The sequence below is a fragment of the Poecilia latipinna genome, unplaced genomic scaffold (genome assembly GCF_001443285.1).
Source record: "Poecilia latipinna isolate Pla-1442-1.1 unplaced genomic scaffold, P_latipinna-1.0 Scaffold971, whole genome shotgun sequence".
NCBI lineage: Eukaryota > Metazoa > Chordata > Actinopteri > Cyprinodontiformes > Poeciliidae > Poecilia > Poecilia latipinna.
The window spans coordinates 1-24,573 of record NW_015113587.1 but is presented as its reverse complement, the minus strand read 5'-3'; the positions used below and the strand labels follow the sequence as shown (position 1 = coordinate 24,573).

General features: G+C 36.6%; 1 protein-coding gene and 3 non-coding genes across 4 annotated transcripts in view; 1 reads left to right on the top strand and 3 right to left on the bottom strand.

Annotated features, from left to right (window-relative positions):
* Window positions 1–20,827, top strand: part of LOC106958230 (uncharacterized) — a gene marked incomplete at its 3' end in the record, with an annotated part of 27,378 nt that extends 6,551 nt beyond the window's left edge. Inside the window, exon 4 of the mRNA XM_015050019.1 lies at window positions 20,766–20,827. Within this exon, the coding sequence (XP_014905505.1) occupies window positions 20,766–20,827 (62 nt within the window). The remainder of the gene's footprint in view (window positions 1–20,765) is intronic.
* On the bottom strand, window positions 19,615–19,686 carry trnae-uuc (transfer RNA glutamic acid (anticodon UUC)). The gene has a single exon. It is a non-coding gene; the product is annotated as a tRNA-Glu (tRNA).
* trnae-uuc (transfer RNA glutamic acid (anticodon UUC)) lies at window positions 20,427–20,498 on the bottom strand. The gene has a single exon. It is a non-coding gene; the product is annotated as a tRNA-Glu (tRNA).
* Window positions 20,828–21,455: 628 nt separating the features above from the next.
* On the bottom strand, window positions 21,456–21,527 carry trnae-uuc (transfer RNA glutamic acid (anticodon UUC)). The gene has a single exon. It is a non-coding gene; the product is annotated as a tRNA-Glu (tRNA).
* Between the last annotated feature and the right edge of the window lie 3,046 nt (window positions 21,528–24,573).

Genomic DNA, 24,573 nt, shown 5'->3' with positions numbered 1-24,573 from the left:
TAACGAAGTATTTGTAGTTTGTTACTTCCCACCACTGCTAGAATCTCAGAGGAATGTTTCTGACAACTTGTTGACTCTATGCCTTGAAAAATTAGGGCAGCTCTGATGGCAAAATGGGTCCCAACCATAATGTAGCATTGTGTAAGAAAGCAGCCGACGAATGGATATCAGAAGTCAAACCTGAAACTGAAAACTTTCACACCGGGGTTTGCATTAGTTTCAAGATTTAATGTGCCTAAAAAACAAAACAGATATACTAATTTTAGTATCTTGACTCATCCATGTAATTGCATACAAAGCCTCTCTAAAAATAAAAAAACTTTTTTTCAAACTTCCATCTTCACTGCCATTTTTATGATCAGGAGCAGAACAAACACCAAGATTCGTCAGGACCGTTCTGAGCAGAGGTCCAGCAATCTTACTAGCGGTCACCCTTTAAAAACCGATGTAAAAAGGGGCATTAAACCGTGCTCTGGTTCAAATCTCTATTGCACTGTCTACCGGGAAGCCTACTCAGTATTTATTGAGACACCTCCAAAGCAATCTGGGATGGCAGGCACAGATGGCTTCTCTAATCCAGGTAAATTATCTTTGAACCTTTCAGAGTAAACAGACGTGCCATTCTCCACAAGTCTGGACTCTTGCAGCCGTGAGTGGGGGTTGAGTGTGTGTAGGTGTGTGTGTGTGTGTGTGCGTGTGTGTGTGAGAGAGTGCTTCTGTGAGTGCATATAATGCGCAAACAAAGGGAAGTGAAAATCCTAGCACTGAGAGGGTTAACATTGCTTTCCTTGTTGTGACAACACTGGGTAGTTATTAAAATACAAATATTATCAGTTTGTACAATGGGGAAGGCAAACATCTGCATCTACTTCAAAGAATTTCAGAGACAATTAAAACATCTTTTGAATGTGATAAATAACACAGCAGAACCTGATTGCAATAACGCAGCTTTAGAGCAGAGCCTTCCATGCATTCACATTATCCTGCAGTTCATCAGATCACAACCACAAACCTCTATTTGCATTTCTAAAGTATTTATTTAAGAGCCCAGCACAAAGTAGCGTAACGTGATAATGTGGAATGTTTTCATAAATAAAATCAGAATAATGTGGTCAAACATTTGTAGAATGCAGTTAGGGTCCACAAGTAACTTTTAAAATGCTCACCATTACTTTTTCCAAGTTCAGTATGGTTGGAACAACCTGAGGACATCCATTTACAAGATTTGCCACAGATTCTCAGTTGAATTTGACTGGGCCATTCTAAAACACATGTATATGTATATGTTGCAGTCTAGACCAAATTCAAATAGTCCTGCTGAAATGTCAACCCTTGCCCCAATATTTAGTCTTTTGCAACCTCTAAGAGGTTTTATTCTAGGACTGTCTTGTACTTCCATCTTCCGCTAAACTCTGACAAGTTTCATGTGATGCAGAATATGCTACATGCAGCCCAGCTTTGACATTGCAGTGCATGCTAGTTAAAAAAAAAATGGTTATACTATTTCAACTGAACATTTATGCTCAAAATAGTTGCATGGGCTGAGCTTGGTTCGATATAAAAATTCACAACTCTCAGATAAAAAAAAAAATCTTTTTATAAAATAAGTTGCATACTCCTGTAGATGTGACCTCCACTGAAGGCTTTTCAGATCAGATGCTCTGCCTCGCAGTCATTGTTCCCCTCCCATAAAAACGGCTTTTTGTGAGCTATGTTTTGAAGCCTAGAACTAGACTACGAGGAAGTGTCAATGCAGCAGGGGGTCTGATCAGTGGTGCTATAAAAAAACTTTGCAAAACCTTGATCAGTTGAGTCTTTGCCCTCAAGAAACAGGTGATGCTGTGAAACAAAAAAAAAAACAAAAAAAACAATGCAACACTATTAATAGGAGTAAATTTGAACTAAAGAATGAATGAATAAACAAATAAATTTTATTTACAAATTTGTATAGTTAAATATTTTACAGAGATATAAAAAAAAAACCCCACTAAAGTTAATGACACCATGAAGAACTTTTGGGAAAATTTAACATGTGAGAAAAGAAAAAAGAAAAAAATGTGGAGACAAAATGTTACATTTGCATGACTCTCGCTGTTCCGTCTCCAGCTCTTTCTTTGGTGAGAGGTAGATTGGGACAGGAAGGAATCTTGTGTCGTCTGTCATGCAAAACTGCACCTGTGTAGGATGTGTCTTATACAGACTTGGTTGGCTTTGAATATGATAGAATGTCAGGATGAAAAGGGGCTTGTTTAAGTGCACCTCCTGTGCCCAGGCCTCCAGGGCCTTCAGAATGCATCCTCGCTAAAAGACTACCTTTATCACCCAATGGTTTTTCCCGTCAACCTTACAAGGATTGCAGCTCTCTCCTCAGCACACTGCAGTATAGCTTTAAAACTCTACAATAGTTTTTAAAAAGTTTTTCAAAAGGACTCTCAGTGGGCAAAGGGCAAAATGCCTTTGCTTCATATATCTATTCCAGAAGTGTACTGAAATAATAATAATAATAATAATAATAATAATAATAATAATAATAATAATAATAAAATAAATTAAAAAACATTTGAGAAGCTGACAGTGTGGAATATGAGTTATTGAGGTACAGCAAGAATCTGTGGGCCATATTTGACTAAAAGACTGCATGTTAAAGTCAAAAGTAATTACTACACGTAGCAACAAATACCACTAAAGGAAATAATACATGGTTTATCACTCTCATTTCATTTCTGTGTAATTTATTCTGAAGGGCATGACGTCAGGAGTAATGGTATGAGTAAAGCTGTTCAGCAACAGCTAAGAGGTAAATGCGACACACATTAAATTTACAAAAAAAAAAAAAACTCATTCAGCTGAAAAAGCACACGTCAAGTGTTTTTCTTAATTACAATATTTCTAATGGAGCTATTAGAGTAACAGCCCAAGTAATTCACACATACAAAGAAATCAAAACAAATTAGTCCAAAAACGAGCTGACGGGGTTTAAAGCGAAATAACATATAAGAATAGAAAACACGAGGGAAATTGAGAGCAACAAGTATTGGAAGGTGAAGAAAAATCTAAAATCTGTTAGCATTTTAAACCACCCTGCTCCCATTAGAACAAAATCGGCTGAGTTAATCCTAACTGAAAGGTTTCTCGGTATTAAACAAGAAAACTTACATCGGCTGAAATCAAAGAGATCTCTCCAGAGCTTTGCAGTTCTACTGTTCTGGTGGAAATGGTTACAGATACATATCTGAGCTTCTGAGTGTTTAAGGGAGTGTCCAGAATCCAGAAGTGCAAAGAACATCATGTTGTTATAAGCAAGGACATGGAAAGCTGCACTTTACAAATTGTTTCAAAGAGAAATTTGAGAAATATTATATGAAAATTGTCCAATTACCAGTGACACCTTGGACTTTTAGCAAAACCTGGAATTATGATGGATTGTGTCATTTTTTTCAACAAATGGTATGGACAGACATCATTTGAATGTAAATGAAGTATAAGTGAAACATTTTAGAGTCATTCTTCAAAGTAACCAGGAAGCAGAAATGAGCATCGATTTTTAAGACAATAATCATTGACCCAGTGAAACTAAATAGGTTTTAGTAGTTGCAGTGTGGGAGAAAGAAACATTTTTGTCACTAAAATTCTGCAGAACATCAAAAGGGAAACACTTTCTAACCTGGTTTGTGGTCTAATTAAATTATTTGATTGTTTACTCTGAGAGTACTTTCCCTCCAAAAAATGTAGCTAATCACACTTCATGATTACCGGGAGTTCATGACAGTTCATTAATAATAAGAAGGAATATTATGTTTTCAGAATGGTTTCCCCTTTTAATGAACTTTTGATTTAAAAATTTTAAGGTTTTTTTTTTTTTTTTTTTTTTTTTTTGCTTGATATATGAAGATTTGTTTGATTATCTGAGATTTGACAAGATTTAAGTGTGACAAAAAAAAAAAAAAAAGCAAACACAGAAGAAATCATAAAGGGGGGAAAATCCTTTTTCACAGTGTCGGTTTCCTTATGGTATACTGCACATTTTAACTTTTCAAATCAAAACATGCACATGTAAATATATTTAAAGAATATATTGTCAGAGATTACAAAAATGTCTTACTTTGAGTTAAATACGTTTGGAACATAGCACAATTTATCCTAAACTATTTTGTTGAACTGAAATTGGTTGTAACATTAACTGGGATGGGGAGATCAAGCATAACTAACCCATCCCAATGGTTAGTGACGGCATCCAAATATTACACAGTGGATGGAGATTTATTTAATAAACCTTGGAACATTTCTAAAGGCATTTTCAAGCCTCTGAATCTATCCTACAAAAACAATCTGAAATTATTTGAATTTATTATGAGAAACTTTCACTTTCGTTTTAGTGTTTTTTTTTTTTTGTTTGTTTTTTTTTTTCACTGCAAAACTGGACAAATTATTCATTTCATTATATAATGCGGATCTACTTCATTTAGACTGGTTAAAAGACGAGGGGCAGAGTTCGCGGTAAAGGACGGCTGTCCCTGTGTGTTGTGTAGCTAACGGCTGCAGAGATGAGTGGTCCTGTGATGAATGGTGCCGTCATGCGCAGCTATAATCACGCCTACGCATGGCTTCCTGCATAATTGATTTTTAATCCCCTAATAGAAAGTAAATCACACAAGAAAGGCCTGCTTCAGAGCCATCGCAGGGGGGAAAAAAGTGAATAATAATAACAAAGACGGGTATGAGAAGGAAAAAAAGATTTTGGAGTAAAAGCTGAGATAAGAATATGACTAATAAATGCTTCAGAGTGTGAAATGGCATTGAATTCAAATGCTGCAGCTTTGGAAGCAAAAAAAAAAAAAAAAAAAATTTTGAAATATTAATTTTTTTTTTTTTTTTTTTTTTTTTTTACAGGTGTGCTATCAAATAAGCCATCCAAGATATTAAAACAGCTAAATTTATTTCTATGCATTGTGAATCCTAAAAAAAAAAAAAAAAAAAATTATACTTTTTGAAAAGAGAAATGAGATATGGATTGACCCACCATTTGATACGGGAGGAGATTGCAACTGCCATCCAAAATAAACGTGGCTGACATGCCACTGATACTGTAGGCTGGTAAGTACACAGCTACAAATCTCCCAGAGATTAAAGGTGATGCTGAGAATTACTTCTGCTGAACGTATTATTCTTTGGTGACTCGGGGGAAATTGTAGTCTCAGCTGACAATCCAGCCTAACTTTGCTATTTTAGTCAGAAAACTGTTTTATAAGTTTTGAGTGTGTTTGAGGGGCAGGTGGTGACTGAGTTTTCACAGGCACATTGTTAAATATTTTACCACTTCTATCATTGCAGATTTATCAAGAGCTTTAGATGTAGAAATGTTATATTTACAGTCTTGACTCTGGGAAAGTGTTAAAAATGTATGAAAAAAAAAAATCCAAAAAAGTCACTTATGAAAGAAAAAAAAACCCTGAATGTGTTATTGTTGCTACATGTAGAAAATGAAAATAAACACTTTATAAATGAATCTCCACAAAGTGTAAATCAGTTTTAACTTAATCTTTTTCAGATATTCAGGTTACGACAAACACTAGTAACACTACAGATTCGTATTTTACCCTTCTTAACAATTTTGCCGAAATCTTTATTAGAATTTTTCTGCTACACCGACATACAAACAACATAAAAAGACGTAGGAAGAGAAACCAAATATCTTTGAAGTCTTCCCTTTAGCTACGTAAGTCAGTTTTTCCATTGCCAGGTTGTTGCTCAATAGTTTTATCCTTTCGTTTATCTTTGGTCTTTCTGTGTTCTTCCAGTTCGGAGCCTGTAAAAGGCAAACACTCACAAGCTTCTTTCTCTTTGGAGGTCATTTGAAGCCATCAGGAAAAATGTGCGGCAAGCAGAGTTTACTGTCCACTGGCACATCCTGTTCAGTCAAGCGAAAGATGAACATAGTAAGTTTGAAGCTCTGCAAATGGAAAAGAGCGCCTTTATCTGTAATACATTTAACACAAACATCAGGAATAATTTGATTTAAATTGTGACGTTTTAGAGGAGTAGTAAATGCTCTGAATAACCTTTTTGCTGAAACTCTTACTTTGCATCCTCTTCTCTACTTTTGTCTTTTGTTTTATCTACTCACTGATTTTTGGAATTTGCTTCGGTTTGTGTTTGAAGTTGTGCTGCAATATGAGATACATAGTTACATATCACTCGCCTAGCGGTCCACAAGAAGAAGAGCTCACTGTCCAACTGCAGATATATGGTTTGACCAATCCAAGGTGTAGCCTGTTAAATCCAGGCTCGTGTGCGGAAGAATTTGGTTTTGCGACACGTTTATATAAAACAGCTGTGGTTGAGACACTGAGATATTTTTGCTCTAAGCAGCCTGTCTGAAACTGTGGGCAAAGCTGCAATGACACATTGAAAGGTAGGCTTCTGCCAAAACAAAAAAGTCAGTGCAGACCTAGCTCTGATAATTCTTGGCATGTACTCTATCTTCTGAAAAGTAGAGCCAATGTGAGCCAAGGACTCGCTGTCACCACACATGCCAGACATATAACTTGAGGAAGATGGAGGAGAAGTGAGCAAAGACAGAGAGGAAACTGCAGCGGGCAGAAGAGATAAGAATGAAACACTTCAGCAGCTGTCTCTCTGACTGTCTGAAACACGAGATTAGGAAAGCCATGTAATTACGAAATGCGAGAATTTTAAATGAAGCCATGGGTTGCTTGAATAACAACCTCTATGTTACAAGTGATAAATTCAAATCCACTTTCTTCGTAACTGGTGGAACATTGCATTTGATTTTCTTTATTAGGTGAGATCGGTGACTGCAAACTGGTTAAGTGGCAGTGCTGGTGTCTTAGAAGGTCCTGGGTTCAAATCCCGTCAAGCACCAGTCAAAAGTCTGATCTCTCTGAAGCACTGGTGAATTTATATGTTATACTCTAATGCACCAACAAAGTGCATCAACCCCCAATTGATTCAGAAACGTAACAGCCACGTAACAAGTTGGTTGTAAATAACACACATGGAACATTAGAAAACATGGAAGAACTATCTTATTGTTGTTTGAATCATGAATGTTGGCTGTTAGGCAAGTGGGGCCTCCTGCAATTAGACATTGTTCTGGGTCCCATGATGACCTTCTAGATAGGTCTGCAGTGTGGCGTTGACGTAGCTTTGGTAGGCTGGTACCACTGTTCAATATTTTGTCGATTTGTGGATAATGACAAATTATCCACAAATCGACTAGGGCTCCAGCAGAGCAAATTAATTTGCTGGAGCCCTCGAGCCACATAAGTGATTCTGCAACCTCTTCCAGATTGATAGATTTTAGTGACTTGGTTTCTCTTTTTTTTTTCAGATCAGGGCATGATGTGATGATTTTGTGATTTTTTTTTTTTATTTTTTTTATGCTACTTGTTTTTGCCAGGTAGGTTTCAATATAATTTAGACCTTGATTTACAGACAACATTTCTTTTGTTGTGTACATAAAGCATTTTATAAACCCATCTTCCTCTCGAAATAATCTACTTAAGATACCAGAAAAGAAAAGAAAAGACTATGCTCAACATCTACATGCACACTACTGCTCAGCAGGAAGGGTGGAAGAAGTAGTTCTCTGGCAATCAGGAGCTTGTGCGTTTGATTCCATCTTCCTCCCAGCACATGTCAAAGTTTCCATAAGCATGACATTGAACCCCACAATCTACACTGATCTGCTTTCCGATGTGTGAGCATGTTTGAGTGAGCACAGTGGTGAATGAGAGTTGCACCGTAAAATTGCTTTGAGTGATCAGCAAGCTTTAAATCTCTCTAAATGACTGCTGGTCATTTAGTATGCATTGTGGTCTGTAGATTATGCAAATGAACCTAATAGCAGGTGTTTGGGGTAACAACAATTTGTTCAAATAACAAATGTCATTCTTAGAATGGTTCTGCATGCGGCGAGTAGCTTGCTGAAGTCAAGTGGTGTACATTTTTACACTATTCTTTCTTTCCTGTAAACTGCATTCTTCTGTCGTTTGATTGTCACAGCAAGAATCCAATATTTTTTGACTCTCACCGCTCATGCACATACACTTCCAATTCTAAATCCTCCGTATGGAAAAAAAAAAAAGCACTTCATAGAAAAGAGAAAAGATAACAATGCTACATTTTATGTTTGTGTCAGAGGTGTGGCTCTGCTAAATCCACAGAAAAGACCTACCCGTCCTTTTTTTGACCTAGCCAGTCATGGAGACGTTCCTGTGCTTTCTGTAAATCAGAAATGGAAATTCAACACTATATTCTATTCTAAAAACTAAATGCCAAGTAATATTTTATCAGAATTTGTCAGCAATTAGGGTTAACTTTGTGAGAAAAGTTGAAAACTTTACTTTAGTGAAACTAGGTCTCTGCAAAACATTCAACTGATAGCTGAGTGTGATGATCAAAGACAGAAGCCTCACCATTCAATAGCCCTTTGGAGAAATGTAAATTGTAAATGAAGAAAAAAAATAGTATTTTGCTAGATAGAGCTATGTAATCAACTGTGTAATGGCTGTACGATTAGAAAAAAAGAGATTAAACTTTGATTTTTCTTCAAACGCAGGCCTTACTTCTTATGGTAGTCAGAATAAGCTAGAACAAGCAGAGGAGATTAGATTTGTGCTTTAATTTTAAGGATAAGAACTAAACGAGTTTCTTAGTGAAACTATGCAGATAAAAAAAAAAGATTGGAAAGTCCTAAAAGAACAACAGAAGACAAATAATTAAAATCAGTTTCTAAGAAAAAAAAAACATATCTGAGAGATGTGAGTTGAAAAAGTAATGAAGTTTGAAACATTTAGATTGTTTCCTGCTAACAGTGAATTTATTGCTCTGTTTCATCTCAAAGTTCCTTCTGCCACTGAAATTGCATCAGGAAGTCATTGGGGGGTATAGACTATGTCATTTTTGCAGTGATGCTCAAGCACAGGCAAATTGGTTAGAGAGTATCTGTGACCTGCAATTTTCAAGCCGTGACTTCATACTCCAGAAACATCATTTCTGGAGTATGAAGGAGTAATTATACTCAGGAATACAATTTTATCTATACCATTTAACTATGAGCTTTTTTGTCATTGTTTTTTTTTTTTTTACCCTGCATGATTTGCCTTAATTTAGCTCCTCCATTTCCCATGTACTTGGATCAACTTTTCTGCATCTGCTAAATGCATCACCACAGCATGATGCATTGTGTAGTCAGGGTGATTAGCAATGTTACATTTTCTCTACACAATATTTTTAACGTAAACCATCTGACCAAATGAGTGTCACATATGTGATTAAATGTTTAAAACTTGTGATGTTGGTCTGCAGCGTATCCCTCCTCTTCACAACTTTATCCCTGACCTATCTGACATGAACATTGATCTTCATGATGCAATTTGTTTACTAACGTTTTGCAATGAATTTTATTCTTCGGTATCAAAGTAGAGGGTATGAATAGAAATAATAAAAAAAACAACAACATTGTTTTGAGATGTGCTGGTGCACATATTTTGAAAACCATGCATCCATTTTCTTCCGTCAAATATGCAAAAATTATTTCACATTAAACACATTAAAATTTGTGACTGTAGTTCTTCAAAATGCCAAAAAAAAAAAAAAAAAGTTCCAGGGATACAAAAACTTTTAAAAGGAACTGTTTACAATTTTGTTCTTTTGTGTGCATGTAAACACGGTGAACATCTTTGTTAAAATCCTGAGATAACAGGACAGCAGTGAAAGGTACAGCCATCCTTATGTAAGAGCTTTGTATTAAAACTGACATAAATCCAATGGAAAGAAACTCGAGTGGGTCCCTCCTACTGACAGCTGAGCCTGGTTAGTCATGCATGCTGCGAGAATGGAACAGAAAGCAATCACCTTCTCTTTTTTTTAATGAAGCTGTCAAGCCAATCACAAGCGTATGCTGGCCATAGCAGCTGAGGCTGTGCAGAGAGGCGCTAAGCCAGCCCTTTGAGCCCCGGAGGCCTGATCGTTTTGCCTATAAATTCAGCATGCATGATATTACGCATGTGGAGAGAAAATCTACTTGTCTGCAATGCGAGGACTGTTGTGAAGGACTATGCACATGTACGTAACCCCTTCTTTAAATTAGAAATTTCTTGCATGACTCATTGTGGGTCAGAAACACATATTGTGGGTCAATATAAGCAGTAACTTGATTTTTTTTTGGCTTGCTTTGCTAACAATAAAGCTCTCCCACTGATGCCGGTCTGTTTAGAAATAGAGCAATAGGTATTCTAATGAGATACCACCAGGAAACGTAGAGGGCAGTTAGGTTAGACAAGGGAAATTAGACTGAAACAAAGAGAGGATGGGAGCAGACCACACTGATCTATTACTGCTAAAATTCCTGTGGGTGAAACCTTAACAAGTAAAATTAAATATGACATGAAAATTATAGAAGGGATATTACTCTGATTTGTGTAAAACATGAATACGTCCTCTTGATAAGCTTTGCAGTATTACGCTGCAGGAAAATTATAAACTATTTTTATACATTATAGAAAAGAGAGATTTACTGACCCCCTAGAATGGTGGAGGGAAAAACATTGATTATGTTGTTATAGCACCTGGGTGTCAGTAGGATGTATTAGACAGCCATTGAAGATTCTGTCCTTGAAGTTTATGTGCTGGAAGTGTAAAAATGGGCAAGTATAGGATTGGACCAACTTTGACAAGACCCAGATTTTGATTGATAGACTACAGGGTCAAAGCATCTCCAAAAACTACAGCCTTGACTGTAAAAAGTCAGGAACTACCGCAGTTGTTTAGGCAGGAGAAGCCAGTGAACCGACTGAAGCGTAATCAGCTGTTGGTACTCAGTGATGCACATGGGGATCAAAAGCTGTTTAACGTTGTCCGACATAATATAAGATTTAATGTAGTCCAAACTGCAGAAAAAGCTTATGGTGTTCTTTTGTTTTTTTTTTGTTTTTTTAGAAAGTTGACAACACATTGGGGGGTTCTTATTCACAAGTTAGCTTGGCTGACCTATGCATATACTGAATAGGTGGACAAAACAAGGGTGGACAGATTTTCTTCCAGTTGTGAGAGAGAGAGAGAACAAATAAAAAGAAGTCAAATTTCATTATGCTCAGGTGTAATTTAAATAATTTACGATTGAAGTCCTGTCCTGTCTTGAGCTACACAGGCAAATTACTGAAAACCATATTTAAATTCAAACAGGAAATGTGTCATTCTTTATTTTCAGTAGGGAACTTGTTTCCACATAGATATTTTTATGATACAAATTACCTGTTTGAAGAAGTCAAATTGTATTCAAAGACTTTAATGTGCACTAATACAAAAAGCTCTCTGTCAGACATAGATTATCTGCAATGTGTGAGTCAATAAATGCATCTGAAAACAACCTCAAGGAGTTCATCAATTCCTTTATAACACAGTTGTTAAAAGAGTTGGACGATACCTGGAAAGGAAATGGCAAAGGAATGATGAGTTTCTCTTATTACTGAATAAATTGAGCACGCTGTAGCTCAAAATTATACATTTATACTCATGAAACCTCAACCTTGGTCCTACTCTGAGTCATTAAGTAAGATTAAAGCAATCAGATCCCTGCGTGTGTTTAGTTTGTACAGAGTCAATATGCCTTTTCATGCATGTACTCCAGTTTGTGGCTATACTAAGCCTCTTTTCAGCAGGGCACTGGCTGATCTGAATATCAAAGCTGAAAATCTTTTCTGATGTGTCCCACACATGTTGTTTCCCACTGCAGCTTTGACCCTTCTGTTAGGATTCACACACTCCCAAAATTCAAGCTGATGTTGCCAACAGGGAACAGAATCAAAGGCTTCGGCTTCTATGTAACAGATTGTATGTGCGAGATCTGATTCCTGTTACGGATCTATCACAACAGGATCTGAATGAGGAGCCTAAAAGAATAATGAATATTGTAATGATGCAAAGAATCTGATTGCGTTTCAACTTTGACTTCAGAATCTGTTTGATGAAAACATATGTGCTGTTCAGACAATTGTATAAAAGATGTACCAATTTTTTTTTTTTTTTTTAAATAAAGAAACTGCTATTTTTTCGTCAGGGATAAAATATTATCAGACGTGTTATGTGGTTCAAATGAAATATGCAAATAGCTGCTCAGTAATTACAAAAAGGATTTGATTCAATCATGTTTTAGTGATTATTGAGAAGGCTTCATTTTTATGGCATAACCTTTTAAAAATTTAACAAACACAAGAACAGAACATAAACTTCATTAGTGCTTTTTTTTTGGACATGTCATATTTCTCATTTCCTATAACAATCTATCTTTTGGGTAAATTAAAATTACCAGGTTTGTGAACATTAACTGTATATATTCAACAATACTCTAACAGACTTGATTTGTTTTCAGTATTTAAAGACATTCTTAGAAAAACAATTAATAAATACAACCCTGAAAATGTCCAAATATCAAATATAATTAAATTCTCTAGTTTTTCCATAATTATTAGCATTAAGTTTGGCAGACAAATTTAACTTGCAGTGTAGTCAATTACCAAGAGTGGAAAGGTATGTTATTAAAAATATTGGCATAACAAATAACACAAAACCAGAGAAAAAGAGAAGTAAATGAAAATGCAACAAATTACAATCTAGTTAGAAGCAACAAGGATGTCATCTGTTTGAGTGGCATAAAGATATTTCCCTACAAAAGACCATTTTTAATCTTTTGATGCAAGTCACTTGATTGGAAGTACAACATGTACCTGGTGTAGATGCAGTCAAGGCATGGTTGGAGTATCCTGCTTGGACTGAAAAAGAGTTGGCACAAAAGGGCCAAAACGTTTTAGAAAGGAAAAACAGCAAAATGATCAGCACCTGTTTTTATAATTTGCTGGTAATAGTGAAACGCAGATATTAAAATGACCATCAGTTTCCAATGTCTGGGCTTGCAGTTATTTGACTGTTTTCCATAAAGCACTTATTTCTAAAATAAAAAAAAAAGTTGCGTAGGGGGATCTGAAGATTTGTCTGCTCACGAGGCAAGACGTGAGACTTTCAGAAGGCAGATGCAAAACAAATCTTATTTTTTTGTTCTTCTAAAACTTTACTGGATATAAAGTCAGTATCCGAATATGATCAAATAAATAATTTGCCTTTGTCATTATTTATGAGCACATGAAAATAAATCTATTTAGTATGTGAAAACAGTGTTCCCAAATTGTTAAAATGAGCCAATTTCCACTGTGGCTTTTCCTTGAGTTTTGATGAAAATAAGAATGAAACCATAAATTTGGACAAAACTTGCCCTTTTGCAGCACCTTCTATATGATCCACCGCACGAGACACTTTATTTCAATTTGGATTTGAAAAATACAACAATCAAAAGATCAAAGATGAGTGTATGCAGATTCATTCATAAGAGTTTTTTTAATAGACTTAGAAGAAAGACATATTATTTCCAACCCCTACGTTTCTTGAAACAATGCTCACTCATTGTGTCGAGATGCTTTTTAACTGACTAAAATCTACAGTGATGACTGAACAGCTTCTTCTCAGGATTTGCATTTGGAGCACACAAAGAGTGAAACAGGAACACAGACACTTTTGGCCAATTATTGGAAAGTCACAAATGAGTGAATCTTCCTCTTTCTGCGATTTTTTATTTTTTATATGTAATGCATGCATTGCATTTGATAAACCCTGGGGTATGCGGTAAGACATGTGTTATCTATCTTCTCAGTAAACCAGTAATACAAAAAAAGAATTAACCATATAAGCGCTATAATGCATTGAATGTAGATCATTTTTTTAAGGTCTGTACACCCAGTCAGATAAATGTATGCTTTCCAGTTATTTTTGCACAAAAGCTAAAATTGATACTTGAGTAACTATGATGTCATAAAAGGAGCTCTTTGGTTTATAGCATACACTTCTTGATTCTATAATAGCTTTTCTTCATTTTAAGGCAGATAATAGACAGTGTGAAGCAGTGCTTGAGAGAAAAAGAAGTGGGCTTCACGTCTCAGTGTTTCTTGTATCAATCCCTTTGTATTAAAAACCTACTTTAATCAGTTTTTACATTTTGCTAACTAAAGATGTTATGCAAAGAAAAATTATTTTCATTTAGAAAATATCTCCCTGAAAAAGACAAAATGTTTACTCAGCCTCTATTATGGTCATCATTCCCTCACCAAAGAAAATAAAATGAAATAAACATTTCAATATGTCTTGCAATCCACAGTTGTTTAATTTTGCTTAAAACAATCCATCCACCTGTCTCAGTTCTTAGCCAAGCTGTGCTTCACTGTCCTGACAGCTGTGAGCTTGATTCATACCGGCAACCATGTCATTGATTCCTCGGTAGAGGCAGAACTATGCATCAATCAAGACTGCAATATCATCACCTGAAAAGAGACATTTCTCTTTTTATTACTTTTCAACCCCTCATGCACATGCTGCACACAAGAAGAGCCACCTATAGCCGATACTCTCAGACGTTGGAAATGGAAGAGATGTACTTACAGACTGAAATTGCAAATCAAAGGTTCTACTGAACACCTTCGCTGCACAGTAGGTTATGGTGATCTGTCTGAAAGCGATGGCTTGAGATTCAGAAGGCAAATTAAAGGATTAAGCTGGCAGGATGAAACTGTATCGGCTCCACCATCAGAAAAATTTCAAAAGTTTCATTCAGATTTTTATATTTAAAGCCTGAGAGACATTCTATGCAATAAAAGCACCAAACATTTTTTTTTTAATGATATTTCTTTGGTGTGTTAATGTCCAAATACGGTACCGGTAAGTCGATTCTTCAACTAAAATGTTTTTGTTTGAAAATGATATAGCTGTCTAAAGTTAAAGACCACGCCACAAGATATTTTTTGCCTAATTTTGCACCAATCTGCATTTATTGGGGGCAGTCAGTACAACTAGCCGGGACAAAAACCTGCACATATGTGAGAGGAACTGACCTGACTAGATCTCGTTCAAGTTTTAGAGCTGAATTTGACCATAATCGGCTGTAAACTGGTAACTGATGCATCCGCCAATGTGTTGACAACAGCTAAAGAAAAGAGAAGGGAAGCTAATAGCCATATTGTTAAAGAACCATTTCAATTGGAATGACAATAAATCATAAAATAATAAATGGATTTTTTTTTTAAATCTTCAACTCCATATAATTCCAACAATATATGTATTTTGTGTGGCAAATTCTGTTCTGCATTAGGATGGGGCAGATTATTTTTTTGTTGTGATATCACCTTCTCAAATTAGTATGTTTTTACATATATAACATTCAACTAACAATCAAAAGATGAATGTTCAGTGTTGTATATATGGTCAAATAGTGATGTAGAATTACCAGAAAATAGATGCTAGTATTAGTTGCAGCATTTGATATGTTGAGGTCAGTAAATTGTTAGTATCTGTGCTAATTTTCTCATTTTTAACTGGCTAAAATTAAAATCTATTATTTAAAGTGCATTTCAGAAAAAAATAAAGTTTTTTAGAGCTTTACTTTAAGAGCATATTTCTTATTCAGGGAGGAAAGCAATGCATTCAACTCCAAGCTATTTTGCATTTGTGTGTGTATCTGAACAAGAGAAAGAGAAATAGAGAAACAAGAGATTGCACAGAGTTGTACTTGTTCCTAATGCTAGACATAAGTGGACAATTTTGCATCTCAGAGACCTCACTTTAAGGTCAGCAGGTGTAATAAATGTTGAAAACTGATCCCGGAAAAGCTGCACGCGTGGAATTAAATGTCATCTCTAGAATGAAACAACAATGTGGATGTGTCCAAGTGGGGCTCGTGTTGCAAAACATGCTCACGCAGGTGCGGGGAGGCGCCTGTGTCCATGGAAATAGAAGTCACCGAGTGTTTTTGGAGAAGATCTGAGGGAGAAGCGGCTAGAAATAAAAAAAAAAAAAAAAAAAAAAAAAAAACACAAGATGAAATGAAGGGTCTGAATTGTGTGTCCACAGCATCTCCCTTTGAAAATATTCATTACAATTCTGGTAATTAGTAGCTACACTTGTGAAGTGACCTCTAATCCCTGCCTCTGTCTGCACCACCCACTGCCTGGCGACAGCCGTCTCCATAAACAGAGGGGAGACGAGCAACAGAAATAGTGAGTCTTAAGGGGACGGCTGAGAACACTAAGAAATAAGTGGATACATTGGTTTAAAAAGCAAATGGAATGATTACAAAGTTTGAGGGGTAGTGCGAAGGAGGTAACAGTAAACGAAAAGACGCAGACAACAGGCGTAAGTCTAACAGTCCAATTACGTGTGGCACTTGCTGCCACGATGCACGAGAATGTAATTACAGAGATAAGGTCAAGAGACTGTGGATGATGCAGAGCAGGGAGACCTTTGGAATGAAGACAACAAGTAAGTTCAAGCTCTGTATGTTTGCAAAGTTTTTCCTAGCTGTTGAAAAAAAAAATACAATTCCAGATATGGGCAGTATTATGTAAAAGTTACATTCTTGAGCTTACAATGCCATTCCCCTCATCAAAAACAAACATGGAGTGTTGCTGTTTCATTCATGCATGTTGGCAAATTCTTTAATCTCCCATGGCTGCCATCCGGGGCTGCCAAAACGCTTGCTCTCACTGAGCATTACCTTTCGTACGCAGCTCCACCTCAGAGCTGCAGTCGCCAAGCTGAGATTCTCCCTCACAGAGCTCCCTGAATACAATGCAACACAAAGAGCACCGTCTTCAATTTAAAATGATTTTAAATTGAAATGTAAAGCTACATTTCCGGCGTGGGAGTAGACTTATTCTCAGAGACATTGTGACTACCTTTACAACTTCTAAAACATTGTCTTTTTTGTTTGGGCCATGATCTATTTACCAAAATGTTTCTGTTGACATACTTGAGAAACATTTTGTTATGGGTACACTTTTGTGCTATATATTGTGTACCATAGTGATTTGGTACAGTTACTTTTTCTGATAAACTGATGTAAATGCTTGCAGCGCCTCCTCTTTTCAAGTAAGGGGGCCAATAAAAACATTTCAGGGTTACAGATCTTTATTCATTTGATACATTTTATTCATAATGATCGGTTCCACTTACTCTAACTTGCCTTGATCAGATTTTACGATGTTTAGAGCTTGATAAACCAAGTATGTGAAGCACACTTCATTATTCACAGCTTAAAAGGATGAGGACTTGCAATACCCCCTGATGAGAACATGGAGTTTCAACACCATCTGTTATTAGTTCTTACTCTTGTTACCATCCCTGCGCTCTTTTGAAGAGGTCTTTTTAAAGTTATTCAAATACAATGCTAAATAGCTGTCACCGTCGGCTATAAGACGCACCCAGAATGCAAATGCACAGTGCAAAAGAGGAGGGAACGTCAGACAAGGCATACTTCAGCAGGGTTCCTTCTGTCTGGTATTGCGTTTAAAGACCAAGTGGCCCCCAACAATTGCCTCTGCAACACAAGTTTAAAACAGACTCTCTGCAAAACATGTAAAAGCTGATTTTCTACAATTCAAACAGATATAATTTTTTCTGGTTGTGCAGTGTGTGTGTGTGTGTGTGTAGGGGGGGGGGGGTGCAAACACAAACAAACCTGCGATACTCCATGAAGAAAAATGTCAAATTAAAGCATGATGAATAAATGTACAGTAAGGTGGAAATGTACAGTATGAATAAACATTAGAAACATATGGTGAGTTCATCCACTTTGACATTTCCCTGGCTGACCAGCTGGCCACATGACCCCTGAACAGAATGGAGTGAAACAATTAATGGATAGATTTCTAATTATTATGTAATCATAGTACTTATGGCTTCAATGTCAATCAGAAAAATAAAAGGTGCACTTTAGAGAAATTGATAGATTTTTTTTTCAGATAAGAAATTCTTCAATTATCTGCCTTTGACAGCTTTAACACTGAATAAACAAGGTGAGTTTCATGCAGTTTAATATCTAAGAATGACAGCATCTGACAATGCGCTGTCCCAACCATGACATGCATAATTGGAGCTACCTGTCATTGTCATAATGATTTATGACATAATTACCGGCCAATTAGATGACAAATTAGGGTGATCTTATTTGTTTTGCTAAGAATTTATTTGGACTTTTTTTTTTTTTTTACTGATTACACCCTTAAAAAATTAGCTAAACCTTGTATAGCTCCAACATGCCATAAATATAAATTAAAATGCACAAGACCTTTGAATATGAATGTCTATTTCAGTTAAGCTATTTCAGTCTATTTCTTTAACTAGGCTTTCTTGGTCACTCCATATTTCAGAAAAGCAACTTGGACTTTAACGTAAACTAAATAGCATTCATTTTTGAATGATTAACTCTTCCTTAGTAAAAGAAGCACATTTGTTGTCCCTCTTTTATCTGACAACAATACCAAGCAAAACTTTTTTTTTATTATTATTTATTTACCTGAAAATTGACAGTAATACTGTAGTGAGAACAATTAGGCAATTATGAACACACAGGCAGAATTTCCTGGCTCGAAAAGGATTTCCTCCTCTTATGTGAGACACGGCAGTAGTTCACCAGCTGTGCTGAATGCTAGGTGGAAACTGTTTGGTGTTGTGTGTATTTATCCCTCCGCAAAGTCTCACCGTAGCACTATACTATCCATCCCAGTACTCGCTTTGACACACTGAATGTCAGTGTGGTGGAGAGATTAATCGGCAATCACCTGCTGTGGGTTGTCAATAGAATGCCTCAGGAAGAGTCATATCAGTATAATGGGATCCTGTTTTGTGACATATGTCATATTCTGTGAACTCAACCTCCCCTTGTCTTGTCTTTTGAAAGGGGATCACTGCAACTTTGCTTGCTGTGTCTAAAGATTAGACTTACCATGGGGTTGAATCTATAAAGAACAGTGGCGAGGTGGCACTGAAGGCCACAGGGAGTGGATAAGATGTCTCTGAAACAAGAATGTGTCAATATAGAAGAAGACGCAGCAGGGAACAATGGCTACCTACCTCTCATTACAGGAGAAATAAAAAATGAAAGACCCCTTCAAAAGACATTTGAGTTTCTCTTATCTTGCAAAATTACACAGATAAGTCCATAGATGCTTACTTGTTCATTCTGTTCAATATCACCGAAGGGGGCATATGCCAAATGAGCAAGATTTTGAAAGACAAAGAGGTTTTCTACACATTACACAATCTCAAATATGTCATGAAGTTTCATGGATGCTTCATATTGAATGAACAATGTAATGTCTTCTTATTTTTATTTTTTACATTTAGCAAGCCCCAAAGTCATTGTTGTGAAATTGGTGAGGATGTGATTATCATTAGCTAAATGTAGAAGATCCCATTCAGATTTTATTAGCAGTGTGGTTGGGATCACTGGGGGAGGTAACAAGATATGTTAGAATAAGTATGAGCAATATTAGATTTCCATAATATTTCTTGTCAGAGTTATGTCTGTCTTGCACAGCATTATCCAGTTAATGTGAAGCTGCCTTGAAATAACTGTGTAATATAAGCCTGCGATGTGAAAGTTTGACATATTGTTGACTCTTGCACATTTTTTTGATGCAAATACAGATGATTGAAGTAGAAAGAAACTTTATTCATCCTTTTGGGATTACCCTCAGGTAGAAACAAAAGAAGTTCCCATACCGGGAGTTGAACCCGGGCCGCCTGGGTGAAAACTAGGAATCCTAACCGCTAGACCATATGGGACCTGTAAGAACTGTGAAAACTTTTTTTATCTTAATTTGTGATCCCATTTTGAGGATGGCTGAAACTGGAACACTGTAGGACGCTTGGTGTAGAGCTTGGTCAGTTGATGGACCACATAAGGTTATATGTATATACATAGACAAATTAAATTCCTGAAGAAATTTAACTGAAACCGCCAAAGTGAGACTGTTAGTTTCTACCCAGCGTTGTGACACTAAACAAGTAACACAATAACAAACCAGGATGCTCGCACAGCTGAGCTTAACCTTGGTAAACATCAGTGCAGCTAAATATGGTCCACCACAATAGTGCAATAACTAAAATTTATCATCATAGTACTACAGGTGACCAGATTCATCACTACAGTTCAAAGGCTGTATGAAAACAGACTGACTATAAGCTTCGCACATGTGGTTCTGACTCACGGTGCGAAATAACAGAAATAAAGACAGTGGGTAATTGTTTATTTCTAAAAAAAAAAATGTTCAACCTTCATACTAAGGATTTTAATTCACACTCAAAAATTCTTAGAAATAATAAATTTATGTAAGCAAAATATGAACAGTCACAGGAAATATGTATTTTCCCACAATGCATTGTGAGACCTCTATGAGCCTGTTCGTGAGACTTCTCACTGCCTCTGCACATTTCTTTGACGCAAATATAGATGAGTCAAGTATTTAGATACTTCATTCATCCCTTTGGGGTTTTATCCTCAGGTAAATTGTAGTAACAAGAAGTTCCCATACCGGGAGTCGAACCCAGGCCGCCTGGGTGAAAACCAGGAATCCTAACCGCTAGACCATATGGGACCTGTAAGAACTGTGAAGACAGTTTCACTTTAATTTTTGACCTAATTTTGAGGATGGCCGAGACTGGAACCCTTAGGGCGCTAGAGATTTCTCACTGCCTCTGTCTGGGCCCCGTTGCTATGGTAATTAACGATCGCCATCTGGGCTGGCTCTGTCAGTATGGTAGAGAGAGTTTCTATCCTTGTGAGACATCAAGTGTCAGTCTCAAGGAGCCTGACAAAAAACCATAAGCCCAAGCAAAATTTTGAAAACATTTTATGGGAGCAGGCATGGGCATCAATGTCATGACCGACTTTGAGACCAAAGGAGTGATATTTGTGGCCGTGAGGGTGAGTTAAAAATAGTTTTGGAGTCAGAAATGCACTGTGCTGTACGGACGAGGATTGGGGCCACTGAAAAAAAATAAAAATAAAACAGTTCTGACTTTAATCTCAGAATTCTGAGATTAAATTCAGATTTTTTTTTTCTTTTTTCTAGTGGCCCTAATCCTCTTCCGTAGTGCTGTGTGTGTCTGTGTGTGTGTTGTGTGTCAGAGAGAAAGATTCCTGTCTCTGTGAGACACCCAGCCTCGTTTTTCGCAATTGATGTCATCATTTTAACTCAGAATCCCACTAAAAGTAGTAACTTCCTTCTTGGGATCAAGCTGATCGTTTTAGTACCACTTTTGTGGGGGTGCACGCAGCGGTTCGGGCCGCATTAACGTTGACGTAATACATTAACAATGAAACTGGTGAGGATGGAGCATTATTAAATTTCCATAATATTTCTTGTAAATTATTTCTTGCACAGCATTATTAATGTGAAGTTGCCTTGAGATAACTGTAATGTAAGCCCGAGATGTGAAAGTGAAGCCTTCATGTTTGACATATTGTTGACTCTTGTAGATTTTTTTCGATGCAAACATAAATTATTCATCCCTTTGGGATTTACTATCAGAGAAATTGTAGAAACAAGAAGTTCCCATACTGGGAGTCGAACCCGGGCCGCCTGGGTGAAAACCAGGAATCCTAACCGTTAGACCATATGGGACCCATAGGAAATGTAAAAATGTTTTCACCTTAATTTTTGTCCTGAGTTTGAAGATGGCCAAAACTGATGCACTGTGGGACCAAAAGGTAGAGCTTAGTCAGCTGATGATGGACCACATAAGGTATAATTCTGCTCCCTCCAGACCAAAGAGAAAATGTCTTGGACAAGAGCTTCATTTTATTCAGGCTATGTGAGACTAAAAAGTAACATTTTGGAGAATTCTGTTACCAGTTTTGACCTGGAGGTGGAAGTAATTGATTACTGTGGTAAAATGGAAGAACATCAAGCTAGCATGTGCTACCTTCATTGCAAGGGGCATGGGGAGGGGTCTGTATTTCAGCACGCAATCAAAGTGAAGGAATCACAAGCAGGTTAAATTTATCTTGGATTTAATGCATGGGCAGCAATTGCCAACAAAATCTTATGTCACTCTAATTGCACAATTTCTGATTATTTTTGTCTAGCATGCTCATTCATTCATCTCACTGCTTCAAGTGAGACGAATGAATGAGAACCGGTCCTTACATAAATGTATGAGAATGTAACGGACAAACAATAGATTTGTAAAATGGAAATCGTTCTGGTTAAAAATGGTGTCATAGATTCTACTGATTAACATAAAGCTCAAATAAGATAGAAAGTAAAGGATGATGCCACATCTCCGCTCTGTGTGCATCAGTAGACTCTTTTATTCTGTGTCACACATGTTCCACAATTGCATACTGCCTGTCCATAGGGCAGATGGGTTTATGACAGCCTCCTGGGGTGGCTCAGGTGTGGATCATGAAAGGTAATGATGATTTGAAAGAAGGTTGTATCTAAAGTTTGTATCAAAAGTGTACACATTTCTGTCAAATGGCCATGTTTTTGTGAGGTGAAAAAAAAAAACCTCACCTTGAGTTTTCAGTATTTTTTCATCTAGTACTTTGTACAGTTCAACTGAAGCACAACCATATTTGTTAGAAGGGTGAAAAAATTCAAAATAAAAAAAAAAGCTGCAATAACTTTTTTTGCATAACTAAAAGATGAACCACTTTTGATCGAATTGCACTGTTTAGTTGTCTTGCACACACAACTAACATTAACTACATAGAGTCTGATTCACATAAAACTATTTCCTTAGCTAAGCTGTTGCTTGTAAAGCTGCTAAAAAGCGTCAAAGTTATCACATTGTATAAAAATAAGAGAAGGGCACCATATGCTGCGTGAATTTCTGTTTTGTTTGTGAATACTGTGACATTACAATGTTCCTGTAAAACTGCTAAAAACACAAGATGACACTTTAATCCTTCCCTTTCCGTCATGTTAGGGAGGGCTTGAATGTAATTATGCATGTTTATTGTGGCACCACTGAGTTCATTTATTGAGAATTTCAATCTTGAATGTCATATATCCATTTTCATGTACTTGCTCTATGAGTCACTTTTTTCTCTCAAGCAGTTATTGAAAAGGCTTGAAAATGCTAATAATTAAAGTAACTTTGCTGAAGACTGAGTGGTCTTTCCGCTGCTTCTGTCGTGAATGTCATAAATCACAGATGTTTGTTATCTGTTTTGAAAAAACTATTCAGGTTTTAATTAAAAATAGATAAGTCCAACAAGTATTTTACTGAGGTTGCATTTGCTACAGGATTTGCTTGAGGATGTTTTCAAGCCCCAGCACATATCATAGACAAAAAAAGACATTTGCTGAGATTAACACTTCAGATCAGTTTAAGAATATTGTTTACCATGGAAAGGTCTTGACCAAATAGCTTATTCGTATATTTCCCTTGCCTAATCATGTGGTTGTGTTTTAAATCCTTGGTGATGGAAGATCCCTGAACAGTTTAATTTGAAATTGGAAAGGGTTTTTATTTGACAAGGAAGTGTTAGGTTTAACACCATCTCAAAGCAGGAACTTTAACATCTTGTTTCTACATATGGAAGTAAAGTTTGGCTCACAGTTTGAAAATCTGTTTGCAGTTTAATTCTCCAAAAACCTGGTGTTCACGCATAGTCTCTCGCCTTAAAGTTTCCTTAAGAGTTTGACTGGTCTCTCTAAATTCTCCTTGACTCCTTGATGATTGTTTGTCCCGTTTGTCTCTGAGTTGCTCTGTGATGGACTGATGACCTGTCCAGAGTGAACTCCGCCTCTACCCCATTGGCCTCTGGAGATAGACACCAGCACCTCTAGCAGCCCCATAAGGGATAAAGCGTGTTGTATAATGGATGGGTGGATGGATAAACTTACTACTATTGGAGGCTCAAAACAACAAGATAACCTAACATATGTTTTGGGAGAGTGGGAGGATGCTGCAGAACATGCAAATCCCTACATGCCAGGATTACATTAACTTTTCTCTACACAGGAAAAAAAAAAGCCATAATCGTCAGTATGCTTAAGGGACTGTGAAAAAAAAAAAAAAGAAAAAAAAAAGATAAATTAATAAACATACATTTTTTTTAAAGAACCAATATAATATTAGCCTTTTGTTTCATTTTCTATTTTTTTTCTCTACATTTCACCTTAGTCTGAGGTAAATATGACATCAGACTCTCCCTTTGCAAAGAAGAATTTCTCATTACCCTACGAAGGTGAATCTGGAAAATACTGATTTCATACGTTGTATGAGATTTTGTCAGAGGACTTCAACACTTTACTTCCATTTATGGCAGCAAGAAATTGGTTCAAAGCTTCATCATCTCTCATCCCATCTTGCTCTCTAATACGCCATGCTAGAGGGCCTGTTGAGTTGTTCCTGGCTGATGTGATGAATGCCGACATTTGGTTGAGCAGAGAGCTTGTGGGGGGAGTCCTCATTGCAAGACAGTGACAAATGAGGAGAAAAGAGAGAAAGGCGATGAAGGGAAAAATGGGAGGGGAAGAAAAAACAAAGGTGAGGCTTTTATATGGGCCAAAGAGGACTTTATATCTCAAGGTGAAAAAAAGGATTGAGGAAAACTGTTCAAATGAAGCCCGATGTCTACATGGGGATTCCATGTTATTTCAGTGTCTTTATTGAGACGTAGAACTGTCCAGTCAACTCCGGGGTTGTATTCTAATC